Source organism: Caretta caretta, chromosome 21, assembly GCF_965140235.1.
Source record: "Caretta caretta isolate rCarCar2 chromosome 21, rCarCar1.hap1, whole genome shotgun sequence".
In the NCBI taxonomy this organism is placed as follows: Eukaryota; Metazoa; Chordata; order Testudines; family Cheloniidae; genus Caretta; species Caretta caretta.
This window is the reverse complement of record NC_134226.1, coordinates 7374653-7401002: the sequence shown is the minus strand read 5'-3', so window position 1 is coordinate 7401002 and position 26350 is coordinate 7374653. Positions and strand designations below refer to the sequence as shown.

Genomic DNA, 26350 nt, shown 5'->3' with positions numbered 1-26350 from the left:
CAAATGCGGAGAAGAAAGGATTCTAGCGAAGGTTTCATGGGAAAGGGTTATTAGGTTTTCTTGGGTGAGAGGTTCATTGAATTCTTTTATTCATTTGAAACCTGTGCCTTATAGTTTGTTTAAAAGCCTTGTTACACCAAAGGCCACCCTGAATGAGATCAATTCTTTATCTGAACACACCGAGCAGTGAATGCTACATCAAAGCAAGTAGCTTTGTATCTCAAGCCACCAATCTCTCTGCTGCTTCCTACCTGTTTACTAAATCCTGCAGCTTCTGCATTGGCTCAGGCTCTCCATCTCGCCCACAGGTTAGTATTTCCCGACCATCATAAACCCTGATTATTCGGTCAGCTGTGTTTATTAAAAAGCAGCTGTGGGAAGGAGAACACCGTTAGAAGAGAGTTCATTACATTGAAACAAGGACTTTTTTTTAAAGTATTTTTTTTTTAAATCCTAAACTAACATGAAAAATACCATAATTTTTATTATACATTCAACATGTACCTAGAAGATACTGAGCACTCACAACTCCCTCTTGAAGTCAATGAGAGTTGAAGGCACACACCACTTTGCAGGTATGGGCCCCATATAAACAAAACATTTCCTATGACATGAACCAACACTAACAAGAAAAAAAAATGTATGCCAGAGATGTATTAATCTCCCCTCCTTCTATTTCTCCCACTTTTAATTCAAAATTAAAATTAAAGGTTTTATCCTTTAAAACCTAGCCAGAACTGTGAAACCAACACACGGTTCTGTTATATGTCCAGCTCTTCATATTTTCTATTTACATAACAGACAGTGTATTGCTGTTAGGATTCCCCCGAATTATATAGTTGACACATCCCCCACAGCAACTAATTTTGGAAAGGAAATATATTTACTTTTAATGTCTGCGTCTATACGGATTAACATATGTTCTGTTAGTATTTTTATAACCCATTCATCCATCTTAAAACTTTTCAATTCACCTCCAATTTTCCTCCTACTCACCTTCCTTTCCGGGCAAATTCTATTGATTTAATAGCTGTGGTGTTGCTGGTTCCAGTTGTTACTCTGAAGGAAGCAACCAGATCCTGAGTATCTGTTTTTAAGACCAAGATCTGAAGATTAAAGAAACAGAAAATAATCAGTGTCTTCATTACGCAGCCTCACATTGCAAGTGTTAACCTAGGTATAGTGCCGAGGACTAAGGCAGAATTCTTGGGTTCTAGTTCCTGTTTCTGCAACTAATTCTTGTGCCCTTGAACAACAAGGAACTTGTCCACTCTATGCCCCATGCTGCCTCTCAGGAAAATAGGGAGAATATCTACCTCACAGTGAGAGGCTTAAATCAGCAGGTGTACATTACTGAGTACCTCTGATAAGAATTATACATCTATAGCACCTTTTATCATGCAGTTTATGTGCACTAGAGGAAGAAAGACCCCTACAAATCTTCTCAAAAACAGTAGCAATACAAGTAATACTTAGAGTGCTTAAATATCATTTTTCATCTATAGATTTCAAAGATAGAGTCAAAGTGCTTTACCAAGGAAGGTCAGCATCATTATAATAGAAATGAGTCAAGAAGCTCTCAGGGAACATGCCTCACTGGCCAAAACAAAGGACTTCATCCCTAGAAGGGTTAGACACCTGGACCATGAATTGCATTATTTTAACTATTTCACTCACTGAGCAGCAGCACAGTGTCATCTCACCTTCCCCTTGGCATTGCCTGTATAGATATATTCCCCTCGCCTGTCGAAAGAGGCCACCACGTTCAGATCAGAGTCATCATCCACGGGTAGAACAACATGTTTTGAATCAGACAGTGTTAGCATCACTGGCGCAGATTTCATGGGACACACCAAAACCCTGTTTCTGCAGAGGAGAAAAGGAAGGTTTAACAGTTTGTCTTTTTTTCCTAGAGACTCCAATTTTCACATTTACCAGTATGAAAAAAGTTGAAGGAATTTGAGAAAAGCAGGGCCGTATTGTAGCTGACCATGATACAAGTTCTTTTGTTTCCTTGACTTCTCTCTTGCATTCATGAGCAACAGATATTAACTGAAAAACCCTAATATCTTTGTTTTCTTGTCCTGACTGATTCTTGCATACAATCGTAAAACAATATGATCTGGTGTTTATTTTTTCCTTTTTGTTTACATCTCTTTATGGATGTTTTTCCAAGTTTATACATCAATTGTGCCAACTCAACAAGAAATTTGTAAATAAATTGTTAACACACATCCTTTTGTTTAACCTCTTCCACTTCCCAAAACTATTTTTCAGCAGGTTAGAGTCACAACAAAAACATTTTTATTTTGTTCACATTACTAACACGTTAAAGGGAGAGCATCTGGTGGACTAGACACAACATTCAGGTTTTTAGAAAATCCTTTTACAAGATCTAATAAACATGTTTTCATGATTATATAACCATAGGGAAGAGAGCATTCATTCAGCTCATACAACTTACTGGTCTCGGGGGTGATACTGAACTTTCAAGATGGGTGAAGGGAACCGAAACCTCTGGTCACAGTCTCCAGACAGAACATCCCATTGTGATACGATGTTATCAGTTGAAGCACTCACCAATTTGTGACCATCTCGACTCCAGCTGCAAGAGAAGAGAAACATATTAACCTTTCAGGAAAAAAACACACACAAAACCTATGCTCACAAAAAAAATAGTTTAACTAGTCTATTAGAACTATGAGCTGCTATTATAAAACTGTCTATTGGACAGCTCCAAGTAGCTTTTATCTTTGTGTTTCCACAAACTGACTATGCACATCATTTCTTTAAAACTCACTTAGAGGATCAGATCCTACAAAGCACTGGCTTAGACAGTCATTTATTTGTTTTTGTATGTTGACTTCAGTGGGTCTTGAGAACGGCCAGCACTTCACAGTATCTGGCCCATAGCAAGCACTGATTTGACCAAATTCCATTCACAGCAAAGCAGAAATATTATGATAATACATAGATTATAATCCTGAATAGAATGAAAGCTTGGAATGAAGTTGCTTTATGAAAAAGTATCCTCTAAAACTCTTTGCTTTTAAGTGCCAATTACATCTCGACAAAAAGAGACCTCTTTTAGATTATAGGAGTGCATTCTTGATAGTGTGGTCTTGATACATCAAATTTGAAAGGGCTGCCATTCACAACTATTGAGAAAAGAGGCAAAATAAGGCAAAGGAACCCGGAGAGGAAAGTGTGACGTCCAACATCAAAGGGGTGGAGAATCTTTGAACTTGAAAGAGAATCTTAGGAAATTCAGAGGAGAGGTAAGGAATGAGGCATTAATTAACTGAATACGATAATCCCTTAGGAGACTCCCATAAACTCTGGTTTAGTACAGAAATGTCATAATACTTAAACTCACATTCAACCTCTAAAATAATTTCTTACCATAAAGAACAGACAGGGTGGATATGGGCACTTATGATTTTGGCTATGCCTCTCGTCAAGAAGTCCCAGATGACAATGCGGCCATCGTTACAGCCCACTGCAAGCAGAGTGCCCCACCTGTTAAAGGTACACGTCAAAGCCATACTGATACAGTCTAGTGTCCCATCAGCCTCCTGGAAATAAACAATGGCAGAAGAGACAGTGAGAAGCCAAACTTCTGTTTTCAAGCTTTGTGCCCACTTTACTTTACCTGCTTTTAAACCTTAAGTGCAAAATGTATGAGCTACCACCTGAGATTTTAGTTGAACACCAAAAGTCAGATGTTTGAATGATCAGTAGCCCGATCTTGAAGGAACACTCAACCAGGTTTAAGCCCAACTATTAGGAGTGAAATTGCTTTTAAAAGGGCTTTTTCTAAAGCTCACTAAGTATAGAAATATGTTCACAATTTATTTTGAAGCAGAAAAGGGAGAATATTTAAAATTCCCCTTCTCCAAGCCAAATGGCAAACAAAACAAAACAAATAGCCAGCACAGATGTAAGACAGACAGAGACTACTTTTTATTTTTAATCCAAGTTTTAAACTAGCAGCGTACTTTTCATGAATTCTGGGAGCCACAAATTTTAACCTGATAGATTTCAAAGTCAAATAGCCTGATGCCAGATTTGATGATAATATAGAAGTAACAAGTTCATGAATGAATAGTTTTTTGGTTCTCAAAGAAGACCGAACTACTCAATGTAGAGATTTATACCCACACAGCCATCTCTTCCCTACTCCACTTGACTGTTTACATAACAAGACATGCACAATGGCTGCATTAGCACAGCTAACTTTGGGATGGATATATTTGCAAAGCATAATGACTTTCCTATTTTAGAGACTCAATTAAGCATAGCCCTGTAACAGCTGCCTTGTTTTTTTGGCTTTTTAAAAACAACAATTAAATGATACAAGAAAGATTAAAACTGAATACAAGGAAAATCAAGTGAGTAATCCAACAAAAACTAAAGACAGAGTGACCACTCAAAAAACAGGATTTACCTCAGGATAGTTCTGTCCAAAGGACTCTGCAACAAAACAAAAACATAATGCTTTAATTAAATTCTATAAAAATCACATACTTCATACTGAACAATCCCATGTTGTTTCCATTTAGACACAAGTCTGCTGTCCTTATTCTAATAGATTAGGTTTACAAACACACTGATGGTCTGATCCTACAAGCACGCTAAACTCCTAGTATAGTCAATGAGAAATAAGGGCACTCTACATATAGCAGGATCATGTCTTAAACGAACATAGATAAATCATGCATATATCATTGTGGGTCTTCAAGTTTTACCCCAGATGTAATGAGACTTACCCAACTATCGAGGCCTGTCCCAGTGTCGCTGTCAGTTCTCAAATAAGATTCTTCCCCCCCAACCCAAGGTTTCATAAATCTGCATAGACTCTGGCTACATGAATGAGCTGCTGTGTTGGTGAAACTGACCGAGAGCATGCTTGCATCAGTACCACCATCAGGCTGACACCTCATCCACCCGCATGAGTAGTCTGAGTCCTTCTGTACTGCAAAATTAGAATTTTCTGTTTGTTTTTTTTACGTCAACCCAGCCTCTTGGCCAGGTTTTCCAGTTTTTGGTAACCCTATTTCAGAGTTGCTCCCACCCACGCTAAGTGACAGGCGAAAAGACAAAAGGGTTAAAGAGGAGAATCAAAAGCACTCTTGTCCCCCAAACACTTGTCAAAACCCTCCAACAGGCAGCTTCCTGCCTCCCCATCTCTTTGTAACAGGTGCTCCATGATTTTGCTTCAAAAATCTGTTTTTCCGATTTGCAGACTCCAAATATGGGACTATTTCTCAGAATAATAAAACAGAAGTATTATATGGGGGAAGGGAGGGGAGATGAGTAATTATTTCTGCCTAAAGGAGGACAGCCCCACACTCACCTGCTTCACACCCCGGCCAGCGGGGAGGGTGGGAACGGCGCTGCCTGCTGCTCCGGGGGGAGACCCAGGCAAGGTGCTGTCTCTGCGTCTGCCCAGGGCGAGGGGCAGGAGGTAGGGGCGAGGGGCAGCGGGAGCAGCACAACGCAGGCCACGCATGACGCTAACACACCAGCAAGTGTCACCCGAGGGGACCAGACCTGAGCCCCCCCCATAAAGCCCGGGCCCCCCGCGGAGACAGTTCCGCCCCAGGAACCTCGTGGGGCCCTGGACTCTCCAGGACAAGGGGCCCCTTCCCCCCTGCCAAGCCCGCGCCAGCCCCGCTCTCCGGCCCCTCCCCAGGCCAGCGCGCCTCCTCCCTCCAGGAACCCCCCCCCCGTCCCGAGCCCAGCCCAGCCCCTCAGAACTCCACACGCCCGCTGGGGGACCCTTCCAGAGACGGGACCCGACCTCGGGGACCCCACCGAGGAGGCCCCTCCCCGCCGTCTCCGCGGCCGCCCCTCTGGGGCGGAGGGGAGCAGAGGGGGTTCCGGGGGGGGGTGCAAAGCGCCAGCGCCCACTCACCGAGCAGCTCCAGGTTCATCTTGGCCGCTGCCTCGCTCCGTCCCCGCCGCTCACCGTCGAAGACCCCGGGGGCCTCCTCCCTGAACGGGGCTGCCCTAAGCGCTGCCTGATAAACTCCTCCCCCCCCCCAGATCTCCTACGGCTTCCCACCCCGACTTCGGCTTCTCCCCTCGGCCGGCTCTGGAGCGCAGGGTGGAGGGGAAGCACAGCCTCACGAGCCGGGCCACGGACTAGGGAGTCAGGCACCGCCGCAGGCACCCCGTAGTGGTGCACGGGGAAAAAGATTCCTTCCTGCAGCAGACAGTCGAGAGAGAGGTTCCGGGTGCACGAGGGCAGGGGCAGGGGCAGGGCTTAGGAACAGCTGAGAGGAGGCGGGACTCAGTGAAACATCACGTGGGAGGAGTCCTACTATCCTAACAGACTTCCCCTCTTCCCTGCTGGGGGCAAGCTCTGCTCCAGGCTCCTGAGTTACTGTACAGCACCAGTACTAAAGCCCTCTCTAATGCTCAGACTTTTGATTGGGGCATTGCTATGGTTTGTGCAATGGCCCCAGGGAGTGGTGTGGAATCAGCAGGCCCTGGGTTATCTTTAGTCTGTTCTTCCCTCTGCACAGAAATGACTAAACAACTAACCATGCTCTGTAGTGGAAGAGGCCTAGCCCTACAGTACCCTGCCCTCTGCCTGTGCTTAACAGGGTTTGTAATGGAGCATGTTAGAGAAAATTGACACTGACTTGACTTCAGTTGTGAAAGAGAAGCTGGACTTGTATGAAGAACATGGCTTGAGACCCTGATAAGCAGCTTTCATTCATACAGTAAAGTGTCTCTTCTCACTCCTTCGCGAGGTTGTGATAGGATTCTGCACTGGAGGATTCTACTCTCCAGCAGACCAGTTGCTTAAAAAAAAAAAAAAAGAGGGAGAGTGCCATTTCCAAAAGGGCAAAATTAAGAAACTTGACAAACTAGTAAAAGCAAGGGGCAAGAGCTCCCACTCATTAGGTGACAGTATACCTTACCCTACCCCCAAACACACATACAAAAGAAGACATTAATAGACCATGGTGCTAGTGTCAGACACAGGCAGGAGGTATGTTTTACTAACTTACCTGTAAGATGAAAGCCACACTTATTGCCTGTTACTGAGTCAGTCATTTCATTCTGCTTAGGCACTCACTTTATGCAAGGTTGATCATTAGATAGGAAGACAGAGTTTATGAGATTGAGTTGCAGAGAAGCACTATAGGGTTACTACAGGAGTTTTAGCTAGATGACAGAGTTCAACCTTCATAGCTACCGGCTGGGAACAAAATTCTGTTTACTCTGCTCAGTAAAAGCTACAGCCATAATAGCAATAATTAATTTGGAAAGCTTACTGAGAGTGAACTGAAAGGGAATATGATGAAAGTAAGGGGATTGTGCAGAAAGCATCAGCTCAGAGCACTACCTATCCATTCCAAAGTATCCTCCATAGCAGAGTACAAGAGGGAAGTCATTTCATACCAGGTTTATGCAGGTCCAATTCCACTGATATACTAGTGTAAATTAATAACTACAGTGATAAGAGGCAAACCAGTGTCAATCCCAAGGGCTAGGTTTAGCTTTGCAACATTTCACTGGAGTTCAGCAAATGCTCCTAGGCACTTATGGGTTATGGACTTTATCTGAAGACACATAGGGTGGGACGGTATAGTCAAGGGGGGAAACAAGCCAGACATAATGCAAAAACTTAAAATGTTAATGTGACCTTTATTATACAGCACAGTGTTCTGTGCATTCTAACAATTATATATAATATCTATAAAACAGACAGTTGAGAATAGCACTAAATGAAGCCTTCTTAACCCACAGTCACATCTCTTAAAAATACCCTTATGGACCTGGTACAGAAAGGAAATTAGTATTGCAGAAAGTTACAATACAAGGGGAAAATTTTAGTTTGTTCTGGATGTCAATTTCCTGGTTATTGCACTTTTTCCTACACACTTGGTAAGTTTGTTACCTTTTCCTTTAACAATGTAATATACATCAGTCCTTTAAAGTTTAAAATAAAAAAAGCAATACAAAAATCTAAAGGCATTACAATGGGGCTGTACAGTTCTTAATTTCTCCCCCAACCCCAAAAATGTAACAGTTTTCACCACTGAACTTCAGTCAGCTAAGGTTCAACAGGCTCCCAAAATAAAGGGCATAAAGTAAAAATAAAAACCTTTAACATTAGTGCCACTTAAGCCCCTGAGGGAGTTTTTAAATGCAGATGTGCTCCTGTTTTCTCCTGGAGAGGAAACCCTTGTAATATTAAAGTCTTTAAAAAAAAAAAAAAAGTCACATCACTTTTAGATCTTCAAGTAGGACCAGCAGGTCCAGAGAATGCAATATAAACACAAAGGAAAGAACAGCTATTCTTTCACCACGTGATGCAAAGGGATTACTCAATCCCATTCTGAAATTCTACAGAACTTGTCACCATGTGTAAACCAATATAAATGTAAATATCCTCTAACCCTCCAAAGAGAAACTGAGGAGGAAAAAGAGGCTAGCAACACCATTCAAAAAAAATGTGCAAAGCGTAAACTGGAGCAGCTTGCTTTTTAGTTTAAAAAGGAACGAGCAAGCTGTAGAGTTTGTTTAATGTAGTTAGCAACCCTCTCAAGTAGGTTTAGATACATGTTTGGGTTCCCCCACCCACCAACCAGCAGTTGCCCAGCCAAAGAAAGTCCTATACATCCAGATATACAGTACATTTAACAGCTATACAGTGAGTAACAGCAGTGGCAAAGCATCAGAACATTGAGGCTGGAGTCCTCCAGCATCACAATGATCCAGTCTTCCACTGCATTTAGGAAGCATTTTCTTCCATCTCATTCCACAATATGTAGTAAATGAAACAATCAAGTCACTTCTGTCCTGGACAGAGCAATAGCTGAAAAGTTGCTACCTTGGTAAATCAATCAGGGATGAGTGGCTCTTATCTTTGCACAGTAAGCTACTATCAGCTTTCAAGTTTAAGTCTTAACCTTGCAACTATGTTTGCTCGGTAAATTAGATTTATCCTATTATTACATGCTTCCAACTCACTGACTGAAGAATAAGCTTTACGCTGGAGCACCTGGAACAGCCAGCAAATTAGTGGCAGTTCGTAAACCTCAGAATGCAGCTTAGTAAGCAAAGCTTCCATTCAAATCCTTTTAGGTCTAAACCCCACCTCTGCATCTTTAGAGAGGCTAGAAATGAAAGCTGGGTAGATCTAGTGGATTTTGGGGGCAGAGTGTGCCATTGATTTGTATATTTTTGCAACACACATTAAGGCAGCCTGAGCCTTTTGAAGGATTTCTGTCTTATGCAGAGAGAGTCTTGTTTAAAATAAGCAAATGATACTATTTTACTGGCACTCACCACTGATTTGGGTCCACATACTAACAGAAGCCACCAGAATTCTTGTTAAATAACATGGAGCTCTTTCTATATGCTTAACAGCGAGGGTACATTTTATAGTACATCTATCTATTCATCTGCAGGCCATGAAGGCTGCTTCATATGAGAGAAATACAGAGCCTATACAAGGCTATCTGTCAATTACACATTAACAAATATCCAAGTTTGTTACTGCCTTTCGGTCTGCTAGAATTAGACTCACATAACTGCCTTTGGTTACATCATTAGCTAGTAAAGCCTTTTAACAGGATAATCATTTATGCATCTTGTTTTCCCTTTGCTTTAATGAAGAGTTCTTACTTCTGAAGCAAAAAAAGAGGTGATGTGAAATCTGCTATGCAAGAGGTCAAGTGCCAAACGGGGGAGGGGGGGGCGGCGAGAGAGTAGGAAAGTGGCTGTGTATTAAGTGTGGGAAAACTTGTGCAGGCCTCTGTTGTGGATACATAAAACAATCCCAGGGGAATTTAAAACAAAAACAAAAAAACCCAAAGACTTCAAGGTACTTACAATCAGCATTAAAAAGGCACAGGATAAAAGTCAGGAAGGTGCCACAAAGGAGAAAGCTATACAAGACATTTCTGGAATTGCATATATAGATTTAAATTTTATTCATTTATTTTTTTTGTTTTGTTACACAAACTATGTCTATCGCTGCAAAAATACTGACCTATACTCTTCTAGTTCTCAACGTAGTTACTAGCCACCACAGAACAAAGTAAACGGATATAAAACTGATTAATACTGTTAAAGTCATTGGTGGCATAGATATACACCAAGGCAGTGACGTTCCTAGTAATAGTCCTGCTTTGAAAAGATTGGTTTTTCTGGGCATGTGATTTATAGCTGCTGCCCATTTCTATTCAAGTTACTGGAGAGGTTGCAAGCTGTCTGTGGAACTATGACTACAGTTTTTATGCCATCGTCTGTAGTTAAGTAAAAAGCAATCTTTTTTAAAAAGCATTATTTCAGTTTTATTGCACACAGAAGATGGCTTAAACTAGACTGTTGAGTAACACTGCAGGGTTATTTATCCCTCTCCTTTGTTCAAGCTGTTAACAGGCAAAAGGCGACTGGCTGTAATTTTGCTTTGTACCACCCAGTCAATTCCAGCAGCAAGGTGTAATAATTTTACATGCCTGCATGGTTTTGCACACGGCACACTAGATTTCCTGTTAAAATGAAGCCTCTGCCTGCCCCATCTCCTGAAGCCGGGGGGTGGGGGGGTGTGCTGTTATACCTGGGGACAAACTGCCAAGTAATCAGTTTCCTCACACATACAAAAGGTGTCCTCCATTCAGATTCCATTCTTCTACCCCCACCTTCCCGCAAGCACTACTAAGTATCAACCTTGCCCAACCAAATACAGAGGAATCACTGTGGCAAGGGTGTATTTTCAGAAGGAGCCCTTCATGTAAGGGGTATCAGGACTGTCCTGCCCCACACACACCCTGCAATTGACCTCTAATTTTTAATACAACCAAACTGCAAAGCCCAAGGAAGTGAAGAGATCAGATGTGGACACAGCAACCGCTGCACCCCCACTCCCCCCGACCTGTTTTGCCTTGGGTACTTTTTCACCCAGCAAATGACTTTAAAAAAGTTGAAGAAATCTTATTTAAAATGTCTCTACCAGAATTTAAAACAGTCACTGCCTTTACACTTAGTTCAAAACGAGGAAAGCATTTTAATTAAAAACACAAACTGGTAATTTTCCAGTGGGTTTGGACACCAGTCAATAGTTGCTAATGACGTCTTGTGTTTCTAACACGCTATGTGCAATTTCTCAGAGCCATTTGTTTGAAGTCCCCATCTTCCCAAAAGCCTGGGAAAGAAAGGCCAGGTTAGACACCCCAACAACCACTATTAAGCAGAGTTATCTGAAGCAATAACTTGTTTACAAAAAGTGGTCTTTCAGGTTAAGAGTAAGTCAGAAGAAAAGAAAAAAAAAGTCAGATAGCTTATGATTTTGGGGTATTTCTGCTGCAGTGGAATGCAGAAATTCCCCCTTAGGTAAAGTGTGGATGCTCTGATCCTGTCAATGTAAACATACTGAGTGTTGTAAGAAGCTAATGCACAACGACACTCATATCCCCCCACCCCTTGTAGCCTAAGGGTTCCACCCCAGGTAGTTACCGTCATTTGTCCCCCAAACCATCCAAGCTCCATTTTGAGGATAAGGAAAGCTGGTGGATATACTAAAGATCAACCACAGATAGCAGCAGATGGAAGATACTTTGGTTCAACTGTTACCAGGGAGTGAGAACTGCAGTAATAAAGCCCTAGCGACTCAGTTGCTACCTAAAGCATTAGATGCTTTTCCTTTGGTCAGTCCGGAGGTGATTAGCAGAGATCCCTTGCAGTCCAAATGGCCTGGATTCTCCATCTTTTATTTATTCACTCATCTTTGTAATAAAAATGGGGGCTGGGGTAACTTGTGCACTGGAGTGGAATTTTTCTGGCTGCTACCCAAGTCGGAACATCCATAATGCTCTCAGAGGCGAGACATCTTTTGTTTGCTCCAGTGCAATTCCTGTTACCGAGAAAGAGCTACTTCTTCCAAAAAGACAACTGCAAGTAGGGGGTCAGAGTGCTCCCATAATAAAACAGTTCTTTCATGTTTCCTTCAAGTAGAATCATCTAACCCTTTGTTTGACTGTTCAGAGCTTGACTTGCAGAGTCTGTCCATGATCCGCTGCAGCATGGGCTGGACAATGCCCAGGAGGGGACGCTGGGAAGGGTCTCCATCCCAGCAAGCTTCCATCAGCTGCCAGCATTCCTCATCAAATGCAGGGAGGCGCTCTGGGCGTACTCCTGGAAAAAGGAAGAACAGGGGCTGGTAACTGCTATAAAATCTTGACTAAATAGGCATAGGAGATCCTTTGATGTTAGTCACTGTGGCTCAGATTATAGTGGCTAGGGAAGAGTCAATGTTAGCAGTTCTCAAGACACTCCTAGTAAAGAAGGTGCTGTTGTGATAACTGGGTCTAGAAATGTATCCTAATTAGGAGCTTCCCTGGGAAAAATGAGCCTAAGATCATAAGATGTAATAATAACCTATCACAACAAATGATGATGGGAAAAAGGTAAGAAAGGGAGGTCAGAAGACAATTAGTCCAAACAAAAAGCCCTATTGCTATAACCCCAGGACTGTGTTAAGACTGTGCCTGGTAAACAAGAAAAGTGTAGAACCAAAAATTGGTAAAATCAAAACTGGTGTGTCCAAAACTAGGTCTAATTGGTGGACCAAATCATGAAGGGGATGAGCTATTACACACATCCCTCCCTTTTGGGGTCCATAACGAAGAGACTTTGGTGAGAAAAAAATCTGGCTATGGGAACAAGCTTCACATCATGGCTGCCACCCCCCTTGATCTATTGGGTCCTTGTCCTTCATCAACCGGATCCTGAGAGATGCCCGGACCGGACCGGACCAGACCAGACCAGGCCGGACCAGACCAGAGAGAGGGACCCAGATGAATTCACCAACTCTACCGGCTCCTGCTAAATCCCAAATACCACTTGGGATGAAACAGGATCAAACTTTAACAACCACCATCTCAACTAACTTCTCCTTTCTTCCAAAAGGACAGTTATTTACCATCTAAAACTGTCGAACAGAGGGACGGTCCTAAAACTCTCTTCAGTGAAAGGGAATAAGGGATATTAATTGAAAGCCCTATTTAATACTTTACATTTCAAATGCTTTAACGGTTTGTCCCTCCTTTTCTGCATCCTTTATTAAAGGTTATAAGGATTTTTAATGGTGTTTGTGCCATATCACTAAGTGACCTGGCGTCCCTGTATACCAAACCCCAGACCTTGTTTAACACGGTTTAATGTTGGACAATGACCGAGTTACATTAATACTTTTGGCCCATTTAGTCGATCTAAATTAATAGACCAGTGCCCAGCAGTTTCCCCAGCCACTTCAGATGGGGTTTTAGGAGCTGTAGAAATGCGTACTGTTAAATCCCACAGCTGGTAATGGCAGGAGGCACCAAGCCAAGTATGGATGTGCATGATTCAGATCCACTGGAGCAGCTGGCCACAGGAAAAGGCTTAATAGTACAGGGGAAAGATCTTTTTCAGTAGCTAGCCCACAACTGCAGAACTCAGACCTGGAACACGAGAATGAATGCACATCTTGCTTCCTTCTGAACAAATTCATGGTTTAGTGTCTCTCATACATGGAAAAGTTGTAGACAGGGATTAAAAAGAATAAGGCACTTATACACGTAAAGTATGTGCTACCACAGTATAGCAACTGCACTGTTAAACTATTTTCTAACTTGGGAAGTAGAAGTTCATTGCTCAGAATGGGAAACGATAATAGACAGTCTTCCACGGTAAAAGATTTTCAACCTTCTACTCATCAATGATCCCCAGCATTTTACAATTTTAGCACCTAGTCAAAACACTTGAGGGTGAAGGATTCGGATGGCACCTGGAAAGAGAAAGGAATTAAGCATTCCTTAAAGGATGGAAAGGAGTACTTGTGGCACCTTAGAGACTAACCAATTTATTTGAGCATGAGCTTTCGTGAGCCACAGCTCACTTCATCAGATGTGGCTCACGAAAGCTCATGCTCAAATAAATTGGTTAGTCTCTAAGGTGCCACAAGTACTCCTTTTCTTTTTGCGAATACAGACTAACACGGCTGTTCCTCTGAAACCTTAAAGGATGATGACATATCCGGCTGTTTCTGGGATGTGGTTTACTCTACCTTCTCACCTTCATACATCGTCCTTTGGAGGCAAGAATAGCATTTAAAACGTCGTGCTAGCACCGTTACAGTAATCAGCAGGGACAGGTTGTGTTTTATCGGAAACTATTTTAGAACCGTGCCAGTAACTAGAGAGATTTCAGTTAAACCTTAAGTGACAGGCCTTCAGCATATCCCACTCAAGTCTGCCCAGATTCCAGCTAATCTTTAGAGAGGAAAAAGTGTCCAGTGTCATTTACCCATCTATACTCTTGGAGGGTGACAGTCTGCAGTGCACTTTTTACTCAAAGGCCAGTAAATCCACAGGGAGGCTGGAACTGGAAATACAGTTCCTAGTTAAGAAAAACTAGAAGGGGGTAAAAAGGATTTAGTTTTCCCAAGAGGTTTCACACAGTAGTAGATCACCTAACAGCAGTGCAGCATAAAATCATACATACCTCTCCTAACATTGTTCCAAAGGTGGTCTTTGCTTGCGCACCTCTCAAAGGCCTCTGGTAACTTCACGTGTCCTGAACAGATGTACCAAAACAGGATACCAAATGCATAAACATCCACTGAGTTATCATATTTCCCTGTGGCAAATGAGCAACAAACAGGTTTGAGCAACAGGACAAATGAACGTCTCCAGAGTTTGCCACCAATATAAAATAAAAGGTACAAAACTAATTTGAGTATTTGCATCACAGCCTGGTGTGTGTTATTGTACAGCATGGAAACAACCTAAGGCCTCCAATCCTTCAAAGCAGTCCTAGTAAAGCCCAGGGGACTACTTACAATGTACAGACGGTAAGCAGATGCTTAAGTCTTTTCAGGATCAGAACCTAGCATGTTAACTATGAACACTTTATTAAATCAGGAGCATCTGCATGTTACCCTTTGAAGGATACACAAACAGGTTTGCTGTGATCACTCTAATCTTAAAAAAGATGCTGTTCCTGGTGACGTTTTTGTGCTGCACCTAACAGGATAGGGTTCTGATCCTGGTGGAGCCCTTTAGAAACTACTGTAAAAAATGAAATAGACCCCCCAAAAATGGGGGGGGGGGAGAGAGAATTTAAAAAGGAAAAATAGTTGGTGTCAGAACCATAATGCTGCGAGTCAAATTTTGAGTCAAGATTTATTTCATCTTGGGGAGGATATCTAGGTTCATTTCCCATCCTCAACTCTGAATTTCCCCAACTTACTCTACGATTTGTATGAAACCGTTTATCAGACCCTAAAACACAGCTGACCTTTTTTTTAAAATGGTTTGTACCAGAGAGATTAAATACCTCCAATAGCCCTTCCAGTGTATTAATTTGTTATTGACTTCTGTAGGCCATATGAATCCCATAGTAATCTCTCTCCTCATAAAAGGAAAAAAAGAATGGAGATGATCATCACTTAGACTGAAAATACAGGAAGGTGAAGTTAAATGCACAGTTTTGACTATGTTTTCCCCCTCCAGAGTTAAAAGGCATAGTACAGAGTTTGGGGCCTTCAGGACTGGAGCTGCAGACAGTCAATAGAAGATTCCATTCACCACCTTACCTGTAAAGAGCTCAGGAGCCATATGGATGGGTGTCCCAACAATACTGCCAGACATCATAGCCTCAGGCTTGCAGAATCCCAGGTCCGTGATTTTGGCTCGATTCTTTTTGTCAAGCTGTAGAGCCATCCATACATCAGGTGATGGTTAATCATGCTTTCAACCCTATTATTGGCTTTTTAATATTAAAAGCAACTTTACAAAATGTATTCGTGTTTGAATTGTTGGGAGTTTGCTCTAATTACTGACTGCTATAGGACTGTAAGAAAAGAGTAAGTAACAGGACAAGTTTTTACATGTTTATTAACCAGGAGGTATGGTCTAGCAGTGTGAGAACAGGACCAGGAACCAGAAAGTCCTAAATCTAATCCCATCTGTAACAAACTATCCTCTCACAAGTCATTTCACCTCTAACCCACTTGCAAAATAATAATAATGCTTCTACAGCTGACAGGGACATTGTGATACTAATATTTGTAGTAAGTGTTTTGAGGAGTTCATGAAGAGTGCCATCAAAGTGAAAAGCATTTGTTCACAAGTCTTCTTACGGAAACATTTACGTGAATAAGGCCATTATTTCATTTACTGTCAATGTTACAAACAATTTATTAGTTCCCCTTTGGCAGTGGAGATAAAAAGGCTTTTAGAGACTAACCAAGAGAAAGTGAAGTATAGAAAGATCACCCTTACCAATACATTTTTAAGTTTGATGTCCCGATGAACAAGCCCCTGACTGTGCAGAAACCGGATCCCTTCAACTACATCCAGGGCAATCTGCAATCGTGTCTCCAGTATCAGCCCAGCCTGAGGAAGAGGTGCACACAGGAGGATTTACTAATCCCACAAATGTAAATTATTTTGTATTTGTGGGATTTCCTGGTCCTTTCCAGTAAATAATATCTAGCTACTAAGTGACCCTTTAACACATGCAAGGAGCTCCTGCCAGAGCCATGGGTGAATGCCAAGCAATGGAATGGACTTGGCATGAGCTGCTTTTGTTGCCAACATCCTGGTACATTAGTTTAACAAGATTCTGAACATGGTATCTGCTTATCCTGGTCTGTTTAGTTCTTTTGATCAGTAACGAAACATGCCGTCATGATCCCACTATTTACTCCTGAAGTGGCTGCTAAACTGGTACAGACAGCTTGATGGAGTCAGCGAGGACTGCAGGCAGCAAGATGAAAGGGATGGATGTGCCAACAGCAAAAAGGCTACATGACTTCTGAAAGTAAGGTATCCGAAACATTCCAAGTTGTCAGCTGCTAAAGATCAAGCAATGCAACATCTCTTATGCCACCTTCACCAATACCGGTCAGATCAAACACAGTACAGTAGTCTCAGCCAGATTAAAGGATTATGTAACTATTACAGCAATGCAACTGTACTCCATCCTGAAGACTTCCCCTTCAGGAAGATCTTGGTTATAGACCACTACCCCAAGAAGTCATGTTTCCTTTCACTTCTACAGTACACAATCTAGGTTTTTTATTATTCTTATATTTTATGCCTTCGTGTGTTTAAATCAAACTAAGTGTTGTCCATTCTACTGCTATACCGACACAGGGCACAGCATCCTAGCTTTGTGCTGTTCATAACAGTTTGAAGCACCAACTGTTCAATTGGGTTTGTCAAGCAAAAGAGCGTTCTTCACTTTCTGGTCTAGATAGTCTAGTATCACTGTTCTGCTAGACAGCTGCTGTGTTCCACCCCACAGGTGGATGTGCTTCAGGTTGGCAGTATGGGAGAAGTGATTCCCCAAAAGTTCCCTGGGCTGAGAGGGATTTTTGAAGTGTAAGGTGCTGCAGAACATAGCTGCAAACCGCAATCTGAAAAAGCACCTGAACTGGACCTCTCACATAGAAGCTGAGAGTTATACCCTGGGAAATTCAAGTACCGATTCCATCTAGCATTTGAGCCTTCAGCTAGTGACTTACCTTTTAGGGGACTTTCACTGTCAGATACACTGGCAGTATGGTAGCCTGTTTAAAATAGGCCAACACAGCTTTTCCTACTTAAAATGGCCATTTGCAGGCCTGAATTCTCAGCTACACTAATGTCGCTTTACACCACTCCAGCAGTATAAGAGGGCCTTCATGTAAAGGAGAATTGGAAGCTCCTAAAACATTACAGATCCATAATTAAAACTCGGCCTAGGTATGTCAAAAGTTCTCCAAAGATGTGCTCAGATGTATTTTTATGGTTGTTCTGCAGCCCAAATTTAGCAAATCAAAGATATGGTCCACTTGCACATTTAGCTTCCTGGCCATTTGAATCACAGACCAGAACTGGCTAAAGCTAAATTTTACATGCAAACACAAAATTTGCAACAGTCACAGTTAAGTAATCTGCCATTCTCATCACTTTGAGTGCTGCTGAGATTGTACATGGATGCATGACATGCCTTCCATGTATTGCTAAACAAATACTTGCTGTGACTAAAGTCAGTTACAAATATATTGAGGGAAATGACACCAGAAAGTGGTAAACAGACCAATAGCTTTCTTCTAGACCAGTTTATGAATTCAATTGGTGCTTCCAGCCATTTTTCCTTCTCACCCTTAGTCCTGTGTAGAGATCTCTGTGCAACCGTTCCATTATCAGTAGGACAGCAATGCTGGAACCTCCCCCATAGCTGTAATCTATCACAGACCCATGGAGATCTACCAGTCGCTCATGCTTTGGTAAAGACCTGTAGAAACAAAATCAGAACAGATAAACATCTGGGAATATATTCCCATAGACTACAATTCTGCCTAGTTCCCCTCCTTCCCTCTTAAATCAAGCCTAGCCTCCTTATAAAGGACCCAACATCTGGGCTCTTAACAAGCATAGTAGGACAAGACAGGAGAGGACTGACAATGCTGCTCATTGCTACCACCACTATGGCTACAGCAAAGGACAGATCACTGAGTCAGTGTGTTGTAACAGAATTGTCTGCACTGCAGTATAGGCAGCTCTATACAGCCAAGGCTGGTTACGTTTCCTACATTGTAGTCCCACTGTCATTTTGTTCAGTGAATGCAGAATAGTACACTTTGGGCAGAAAGAGTGCACGGTACTAGATGAAGGGAGAGACAGTACATTAGATACCAAGGCCAGGACAGGGACAACTGTGCAACACTATGCAATACTAACTCTGACTTTTATTGCATGAAGCAGCAGAGGACGCGAGTATTGCAGACACAAGAGAATCAGCCCTGGGGAGAGATGAGGTGGGACAGCAGGTGAGCTTTGCACTGTCTTGTCTATTCTATAAGTAGCATTGACAGTCATCTGAAAGTCCTCACTCAAAGTTGTGCAGCATTTAGTGGCAATCCTCAGCACTGACCAAGTTACTGGGAGCAGCAAGGAACTACATTGGACCAAAGTCTCTGCCTCAAGCCACGTAAGCCAACCTGCATAGCTATCTGAATCTAACCAGGTTCAGCTGGCATTTGCAGATTAGAGGAGAGTTTACCAATACACACCTCATATAGTGAAACTCAAGTGCAAGGTCATTCCAGTGCTTCTCGTCTGGAGGGACGACGGATTTGAGTGCACATGGGAAATGGCCTCCCCAACTATCACACAAGTACACCACTCCATACTGCCCTCGGCCCAGCTCACGGCCTAGCTTCGGTTTACCTGCAAACACACAGCAATGTGTCAGTTTGATCAGAGGTAAATTTTCCACGTTCTTCCCCTCTAGCATCAGTATCTGGCTAGGATGATGCCATAAACTGAACTAGTATTTCACATTCACATTCAGAGGGAGGTAGGTGGGTCCTTCTTGAAATCAGATAGTTTAGTTGTTAGGTCGGTGCTATATTGGAACTGGTATAGGCCACAATATTTATATGCAGAACAGCCAACAGCCCTGTACAATCTCTCTCTGAACTCTTCTGCAAGTGTGACTCACCCCCATATGATGAGGTACCAAAGAGGAAAAAGGGGAGTTCTATCTTCATTGCTCATTCAATCCTTTGTCTAATCTGAGACTGCCAACGCAGGAGACATAGCAATGGTTGTGGTGGTTAGGATATAGACACCTATCTGTAAACGAACAGGAATCATTCCAGCTAGCAGCATACAAGCCACACAACCCTCAGACAAGCTTTTTGGTCAGTACCCACAAAGGCTGGGTTTGATCCCATGACCACAGAAGTTGGTGGTTCCATATCCCATTACCAACCCTATGAATCATCCCAGGGAGTCTCATAGGATTTAAGAGTAAGTCTTCAAAACAAATCTCTATCTTTATCGAGCCTGCCTAAAAGTTCTTGTTAGGCCCACAAATTTGTTGTAAAGTTTTTCTTTTTAAATATGAGCACAGCATTGAAGTATATTTGATTTAAACAATTAGCTTTGCAAAGTTCTATAATTTACACCCCGCCCCTCCATAGAATTCTCCCAGTTCTGAGTCTACAAACTAATTGTTTTTAGCTATCCATCCTACTGCCCCCTGATCAGCCTTCCCACAACATCCTATACTAGAAGATGGGCAAGGTTTTCCCCTTTCATAGGCCTGCAGGCCTCGGAGCAACCATACCCAATACGTCGACTTAGTTGGCTAGTGTCAAGTAGAAGCAAAGTCAGAAGCAAATCAGCGTTCCAGCCAACACTATTCTGGTATAATAATCTACAGCTAGATGAGGAGTCCCCCTTGCCCTTGCTCTCCCAACCCCTGCAGAAGCAGGACAGAACTAATCCAAGACACACCCTCGCAAGAGGCTGGAAAGATCGGGTGTAGATGCTCACCATGTAACAACACATCTTGCAGAGACCTGCTCTCCAGCGAGAGGCGTGCTAGCCGAGGGGCATGGTCTTTCCGCACCTTCAGCCAAAGGTCTTCTGTTTTCTCCAGCCTGCCTGAATGGCCAGCCTCTAGCTACCAAGACAGAAGGCCAGAGATTATGTGTAGAGTCATTCCACATGGTCACATGCCTCACATAGAAGCAAAAGGTGAAAGCAAGGCAAGACACTGGAGTCTATGGGGTCCCATTTTCAAGATGGCTCATTTCATTAGGGCACCCACTTCATTGCAGGGATGGCTCTAAGTTAGCTTGCCATGCTGATGAAGCTGAAGCATCACAAGCCAGTGTCTCTCCCACTAGACAGGCAATACTTCTACACTGAAGAGGACAGCAATGGGCTGGCTATTCTGCCCACCATTTGGCCACCTCACTTGTGACAGTTCTGGTTTCCCAGAGTGGCACTGTACAGAAACCCCAATTTGTTTCTCCTCATAGGGCTCTGCGTTTGCACTGCCCACCTCACAGCCCCACACCTACCTGTCGCAGAGAGGCTGCAAAAGCCTCGTGAGAGCTGTTTAGCCTGGTCCGGAATTGGCTGCAGATGCTCTTCGCCAGCTTGGAGGCGCTGAGGCTCTCAATAGCATCCTGAGCTACTTTCCGCTTCCACTCCATGGTGATAGCAGGTGGGCTAACCCAGGTAATCCGCTGAACTATCTAACAGAACAGGACTAAACCAATTAAACTGAAGGGCCAAATCTTGCCCTAAGGCCTGATATGCTACTTCCTTCTTTTGAAATCTTAAGAGGTCATCTGAGGGCAGAACTGGGTTCAGAAAGAAGAGCAAGTATGGTTCTTTGAGATGAGTTGCCCACACAGCTTTTACTCTCGGCATGCAGGTGCCCTATGTGCACGAGTCCAGTTTCTTTTGAATAGCAACGTTTCACTGGAGCCACATCTGCACTCTGCACCCCCTTGCTCCCTGTAGCTAAGCGGGCAGGGCCAGCTGCACCTGTACTCCATTCCTTCCAATAAGGATCCCCTAGGAGCAGGATTTCAATCATCAGGGAAGGAGAGTGGGTCATGGCATCTTTGTGGAGAACACATCTGAAGAATCACAGTTACTGTAAGTAATTGTTCAAGTTGTTGTCCACAAAGATTCTACACTTGGTGATAAAAAGCAGTTTAGTGTCTTTTGAAGCAAGGTCGGTCACTTGCTGTGGGAGCTCCCCTGTACCAACCAGACCATTGTCCATTACAGATGCACCTTGATACCTTGCCTTTAGGTGGGCAGCCACCACAGCTAGGACTTAGGTGAACACCTATCGGGATGCTGAGAGACCAAAGGGTAGAACTCTGCTGATAGTATGGAAGTTCTTGCCAGGAATCCATGAGCTGGAAGGATTAAGATGGGAAAATACATACCTTGAAGGTCAAGAGCAGTGAGCCAGTCCATGGGATCCAGAGAGGAGATTATAAAGTCCAGGGTAACCATGCAGAATTTGAAGCAATGGCTAAAAAAGCATTGAGACAAAGATAGGTGAGGAGTCTCCCAACTTTGAAATTAGGATGCAGTGGGAATGAAGTCCCTGGCCCCTGAACTCTGTGGGGGTGTGGACTTCCTCTACCACTCCCATTTAAGTAAAGCAAGAAGTGGACTCCCTCAGCCTCTGATGAGAAAGGCCCCTGAAGGAGGACTTAGGGGATAAAAACAGCTTGAACCTGGATCATCAAGACTCAGCAGTCATTGGTTATCCCATCCCAGGCTTCCTGGAAGCAGGACAGGCTGTTGTCAAAGAGAGGCCTGGAAGGAGGAGCTGAGGGAGGTCCGCCCAAATGCAAAAAAACAAATAAAACACCATTTTTGCTTGAAGCCCCACACTGTGGGGCAGACTCAGTAAAATCACTACCCCTTCCTCAGCAGCTCTAAAGTCAGTAGCTGCGGATAGCATTGAGACTAGTTTCAGTCTGTATCATGGTAACTTCCTCTCTGGGGCTGGGACATACTGACCCAAGAATTTCAAGGTGGCTTTGGAGTCTTTTAGGGAATTAAGTTCCTCATCCATATCACGATTAAAGAACTTGTTGCCCTCAAACAGGAGGGCTGATAGTGACTTGGACCTCCGGTGGATTTCCTGATGTCTGTAGCCATGAACCTGGCTGCTGCAGCCAATGCATCAAATGCTGCTTGAAGTGCCATTCAGGCAGTGAGCTGGCCTTTATAAGGGATTTCAATTCCTTGTGCTGGCCCTTCAGGAGTCTGTCGGTAAAAATGGAAAATGTACCATAACAGGAAGTCCTTCTCTGGTAGCAGCACCTGATTATTTGCCACTCATATCTGAAGGCTTGCTGAGGAGTATACCTTCTTCTTGAAATAGATCTCGTTTCTTGGGGTCTTTATCCACATGGGTAGACTTGGGCGGGCTTTGGTGCCTCAACTTCCCATGAGCCACCTGCGCTATTAAAAAGAGTCCCGGGGTAGGGTGCTAGTAAAATATTCAAACCCTTTCACAGGTACCTGGTATCCAACAGCCCCTTTTGATGTTGCTGTGACTGAGGCCACTGTATGCCAAGTCAAGTGGTCAGTCACCAATGGGCATGGCCAGTTACACTGCAGAGGAAGGCTGCAGGACATTCAGAAGACAGACACTCAGCATGTTCTTGCATGACTTCCAGTGGAATATCTAGGGTCTTCACCACTTTTAGCAAGGTCTTGGAAGGGCTTTAAGTTCATCCACAGAAGTAGCAGTTGGGAGCTTAACTACGTCTATCTGCAGATGGAGATTGCCAGAGGCTGATAAATTTGTGGAGAGTAGTAATCTCCACCATATTCCCTCTCACCCTCCATAAGCAGACACAGACAGGAGAGAAACCCAAGACAGCTTCTTTGGTGAGGGGGATCTGGCTCTGGAGACAGTGGACGAAGCTCGCTTCCTAGAACAGAGGCTCACTTGTAGGGAGACCAGTACTGCCATGGCTGGTACGGTCAGGGAGGATGACAAATGAGTGGGTACCAGGAGGGCTGCTCTGCATCCCTGATGATCTTCCAGTGCCTCTCAGAAATGATCTTGAACTCTGCCAGATCCTCACTGCTCCAAAGCACAATAGCCATTGGGACTGCTAGACATTCACAGGAATAGCAGGTGCAGGATGGGCAGACCTTGAACTCCAATGACTTGGGTCTGCCCTTGTACAGTCGATCTATACAAGGAAGGGATTCCTTGCGTAGTAGAAACCTTCTCACTACTCTGTTTAAGATTAAGTAAGTAAAGCCAATTGGCAAAGAAAACCGATCGATCAACACTAGACAAAGACCAGCACTCCCCCCGCCCCCCACAGTAGGAAGAAAAAAAAATAGCGTCCTAGCTGCACAAAGTTAGGAACATCCATACAGGAACCGCAACGGGCAGTAAGAAGGAACTGATTGCAGGAGGCTGCTGCCCCACGCCCCCTATGCCTTCCATTATGAGGAATGAAAAGGTACTCCGGGCACAGGCACAATCACAAAAGAATCTAATCTCATGTACGAAGAGCAGAATCTGTATGGACACTCACTCAAATAATAAATAATAATAATATAGTGGTTTGCCTGAATACTTGTAACAAGCAACCGTCAAGTCAATTCTTCGCTTTGTGAAACATCCAGCACCCTTTTAGGGGCACATTATTAATTTGCACATTTATGGCTTGTAAAAAGAAGTATAATTCTGCAGAACAGAGACAAGCAGAAGTTATTAATATTTAGTATCAAAGTTTCGTAAGCAATCCCTGCAGCGTTTATAATCCAAGCAGTCCATCGTTCTAGTACGAGACTCAGGGTGTGATAGTAACTAGTCTATTTTACAGTCCAAACAGAAAGGAATGTAGACAATTCGTACCTGTTTGATCTGTTCCCAAAGCATTCTGGTTACTGATGAACCCGAGTGAAAAGTGACTTCAACGTGATAGGCTGCATTTAATATCTGGAGGGGGGAGGGGAGGAGGGGGAGAATTAGCAAAGTAGGACCCATGACTTGCTTAATTCTGATTCAGTATGGAAAACCGACCTAGAACAAATAAGAGCACTGGTCCTGCAAATCTTGTATCTTGCCTCTGGCAATGGTCTATACCCGATGTTGCAGATGGCTCCCAGTCTACCAGACCAGATTACTCCGTGTATTTAATCCTTACCACACCCTTACATAGACAGGTAATTATCACCATTTTACAGACTGGGAAACCGAGAGGGACGTTAAGTGACTTGGCAGAGATCATACAGCAAGCCTGAGAAGAGGGGAGAATAGAATCTACAATTCCCCAATTCTACCCCCTCTTCTCTAGCCACTACGTCAGTTTCTCAAAGATTTCTGCTTCCTTCTATTGATTTTAGTAGGGCTTGTACATTATAGCTTTGCCCAACTCTTCCTTGTTTTTTTAGTGCTGCTCTCTTATGCTATCAGGATAAAGTCAAGTCTTGCTGTGACAGTCCAACAAAATTCTTTGTAAAAAAGTAACGCTACGAAAATTCTCAGCAACTGTTTGAGCTACCGTACCTGTTTGAGATAATTGCTCGTGATATGTACTGAAACATCCTGAGACTTCTCCAGACTCCTCAGGCATCTCTCCAGCGTCCCCACAAAGCTTTCACGCAGGTAGTCTACGGAGCTTATCAATTTGTTGGCAACCGCTTGGTTTAACCGAGAAATGATCAGTTCCTGGATTTGCTTAATGCAACATTTAATGTCCTTGGAACTCACAGGCTCCCCATTCTCAGGAATTATAATGTCTGCAAGAAGGAAGGAAGGAAAAATTTGTACAGCCAGGACACAAAGGCATCACAATTGTACTATTAGCAGTCAAACATGACAAGCTTCTGCACTGTGTTTTGCAAAGCAGCTACAGCACAAGCTTATGACAGCACTTGTCTCGACACTTTCTGCTCACCCTCCACCCCTTCTAACACTATTAAATTATCTTGAGTTTTGACTTCTAGGTCCTGTTTATGCTCTTGGACAAACTGCTGCTAACAATAGTTTGTGAAAGAAAGCTAGTTGAAACCATGTGGACAGGGGCCCCTCCACTGCTCCCAGGGGAGCATTACAGTAAGATGAAAAGACTGAGATTGGGGGGGGGGGCGCGCTTTGGTTTTGTTTTATTTTGGGGGGTGGGGGTGGGCAGGGAGGAAAGAAGAGATGTTCTGAAGTAGGATGATTAGCACTGTTCTTCCAAAATCACAACAAACTGGGCTTAAAAGCAGGTGGAAGCTGTGCAAGCTTGTTCTACAGGCATGCATCCCACTGCATCCCTAGGGCCATATACTAAATCTAGGACCAAAGACACAGATGAAAGGCTAATTCATTCACCATTTGACCCCTTGGTGATTGAGCTGTGTACTTTTCTTTGTTGTGTACTTGTTTCTCAGTAAGAGAAATATTAGGAAGGTTTTAATACACTCCTGCTATTGATGTGACTAAATATTTTGCTCACCATTCAACTAGCAAATGTTTCAAGGCTTAAAAAAAAAAAAAAAAAAAAAAAAGATGAGCAAAGCATTACATATTAGATTAACTTTCTTTGCAGAGAGTACGTAGTTTCTGAAGCATATTCAAATGGTGATTTGGGAGGGTGGGGGAATTCAGGCCATTTGCCTGTTTTTAACTAACTCAGTGATTCCCAGACATTCCAAAGCCACAATCTCACCCCCTCCAGTTCATTTTCAGACACAGAATTTTTTAGTTCTCAGCACTAAGTTCACTGAAAAGCTATCTGCTCCACTAAATGCAAAAAAGTTTGAGACTCAAGTCTCTAAATATACTTTTTGATTCCTTGCGCGTCCTACGGCAATTTCAAGCCAACTTAATAGCCTGCGAGAACAACATACACACCACTGCAATGCTTGTGCCCGATTGTTTACATTTATAGGACTATTATTAGCAGTAGTATTGTAGTAACCCAGTCATAGAACAGAGCCCCATTGTGTAGACACTATACAGACAGAACAAAAGGGTCCCTCCTGCCCCAAGGAGCTTATAATTAGCT

The 26350-nt window shown here is 43.2% G+C and overlaps 2 protein-coding genes across 10 annotated transcripts in view; both read right to left on the bottom strand.

Moving 5' to 3' along the window:
• RBBP5 (RB binding protein 5, histone lysine methyltransferase complex subunit) overlaps positions 1-6042 on the bottom strand; it is a 77675-nt gene extending 71633 nt beyond the window's left edge. For 5 of the 7 annotated variants that reach the window (XM_075122071.1, XM_075122072.1, XM_048826989.2 and 2 more), the window contains exons 1-7: positions 5918-6042; positions 4448-4473; positions 3403-3575; positions 2465-2605; positions 1704-1866; positions 997-1106; positions 252-371 (exon numbers count right to left, since the gene is read on the bottom strand). In XM_075122071.1, the coding sequence (XP_074978172.1) occupies positions 252-371; positions 997-1106; positions 1704-1866; positions 2465-2605; positions 3403-3575; positions 4448-4473; positions 5918-5936 (752 nt within the window). In that variant the 5' untranslated portion in view covers positions 5937-6042. Of the gene's footprint in view, positions 1-251; positions 372-996; positions 1107-1703; positions 1867-2464; positions 2606-3402; positions 3576-4447; positions 4474-5356; positions 5376-5917 lie in introns of those variants that run through there. The other 2 variants (XM_048826988.2, XM_048826991.2) reach the window with 2 other exon arrangements.
• Positions 6043-7642: 1600 nt separating this feature from the next.
• The window catches only part of DSTYK (dual serine/threonine and tyrosine protein kinase), a 63177-nt gene continuing 44469 nt past the window's right edge, over positions 7643-26350 (bottom strand). For 2 of the 3 annotated variants that reach the window (XM_048826394.2, XM_075121951.1), the window contains exons 4-13: positions 24865-25097; positions 24211-24294; positions 20873-21049; positions 20340-20469; positions 19070-19226; positions 18159-18291; positions 16290-16403; positions 15602-15716; positions 14509-14643; positions 7643-12159 (exon numbers count right to left, since the gene is read on the bottom strand). In XM_048826394.2, coding sequence (XP_048682351.1) covers positions 11972-12159; positions 14509-14643; positions 15602-15716; positions 16290-16403; positions 18159-18291; positions 19070-19226; positions 20340-20469; positions 20873-21049; positions 24211-24294; positions 24865-25097 — 1466 coding nt within the window. In that variant the 3' untranslated portion in view covers positions 7643-11971. Of the gene's footprint in view, positions 12160-14508; positions 14644-15342; positions 15717-16289; positions 16404-18158; positions 18292-19069; positions 19227-20339; positions 20470-20872; positions 21050-24210; positions 24295-24864; positions 25098-26350 lie in introns of those variants that run through there. The other variant, XR_012665688.1, reaches the window with a different exon arrangement.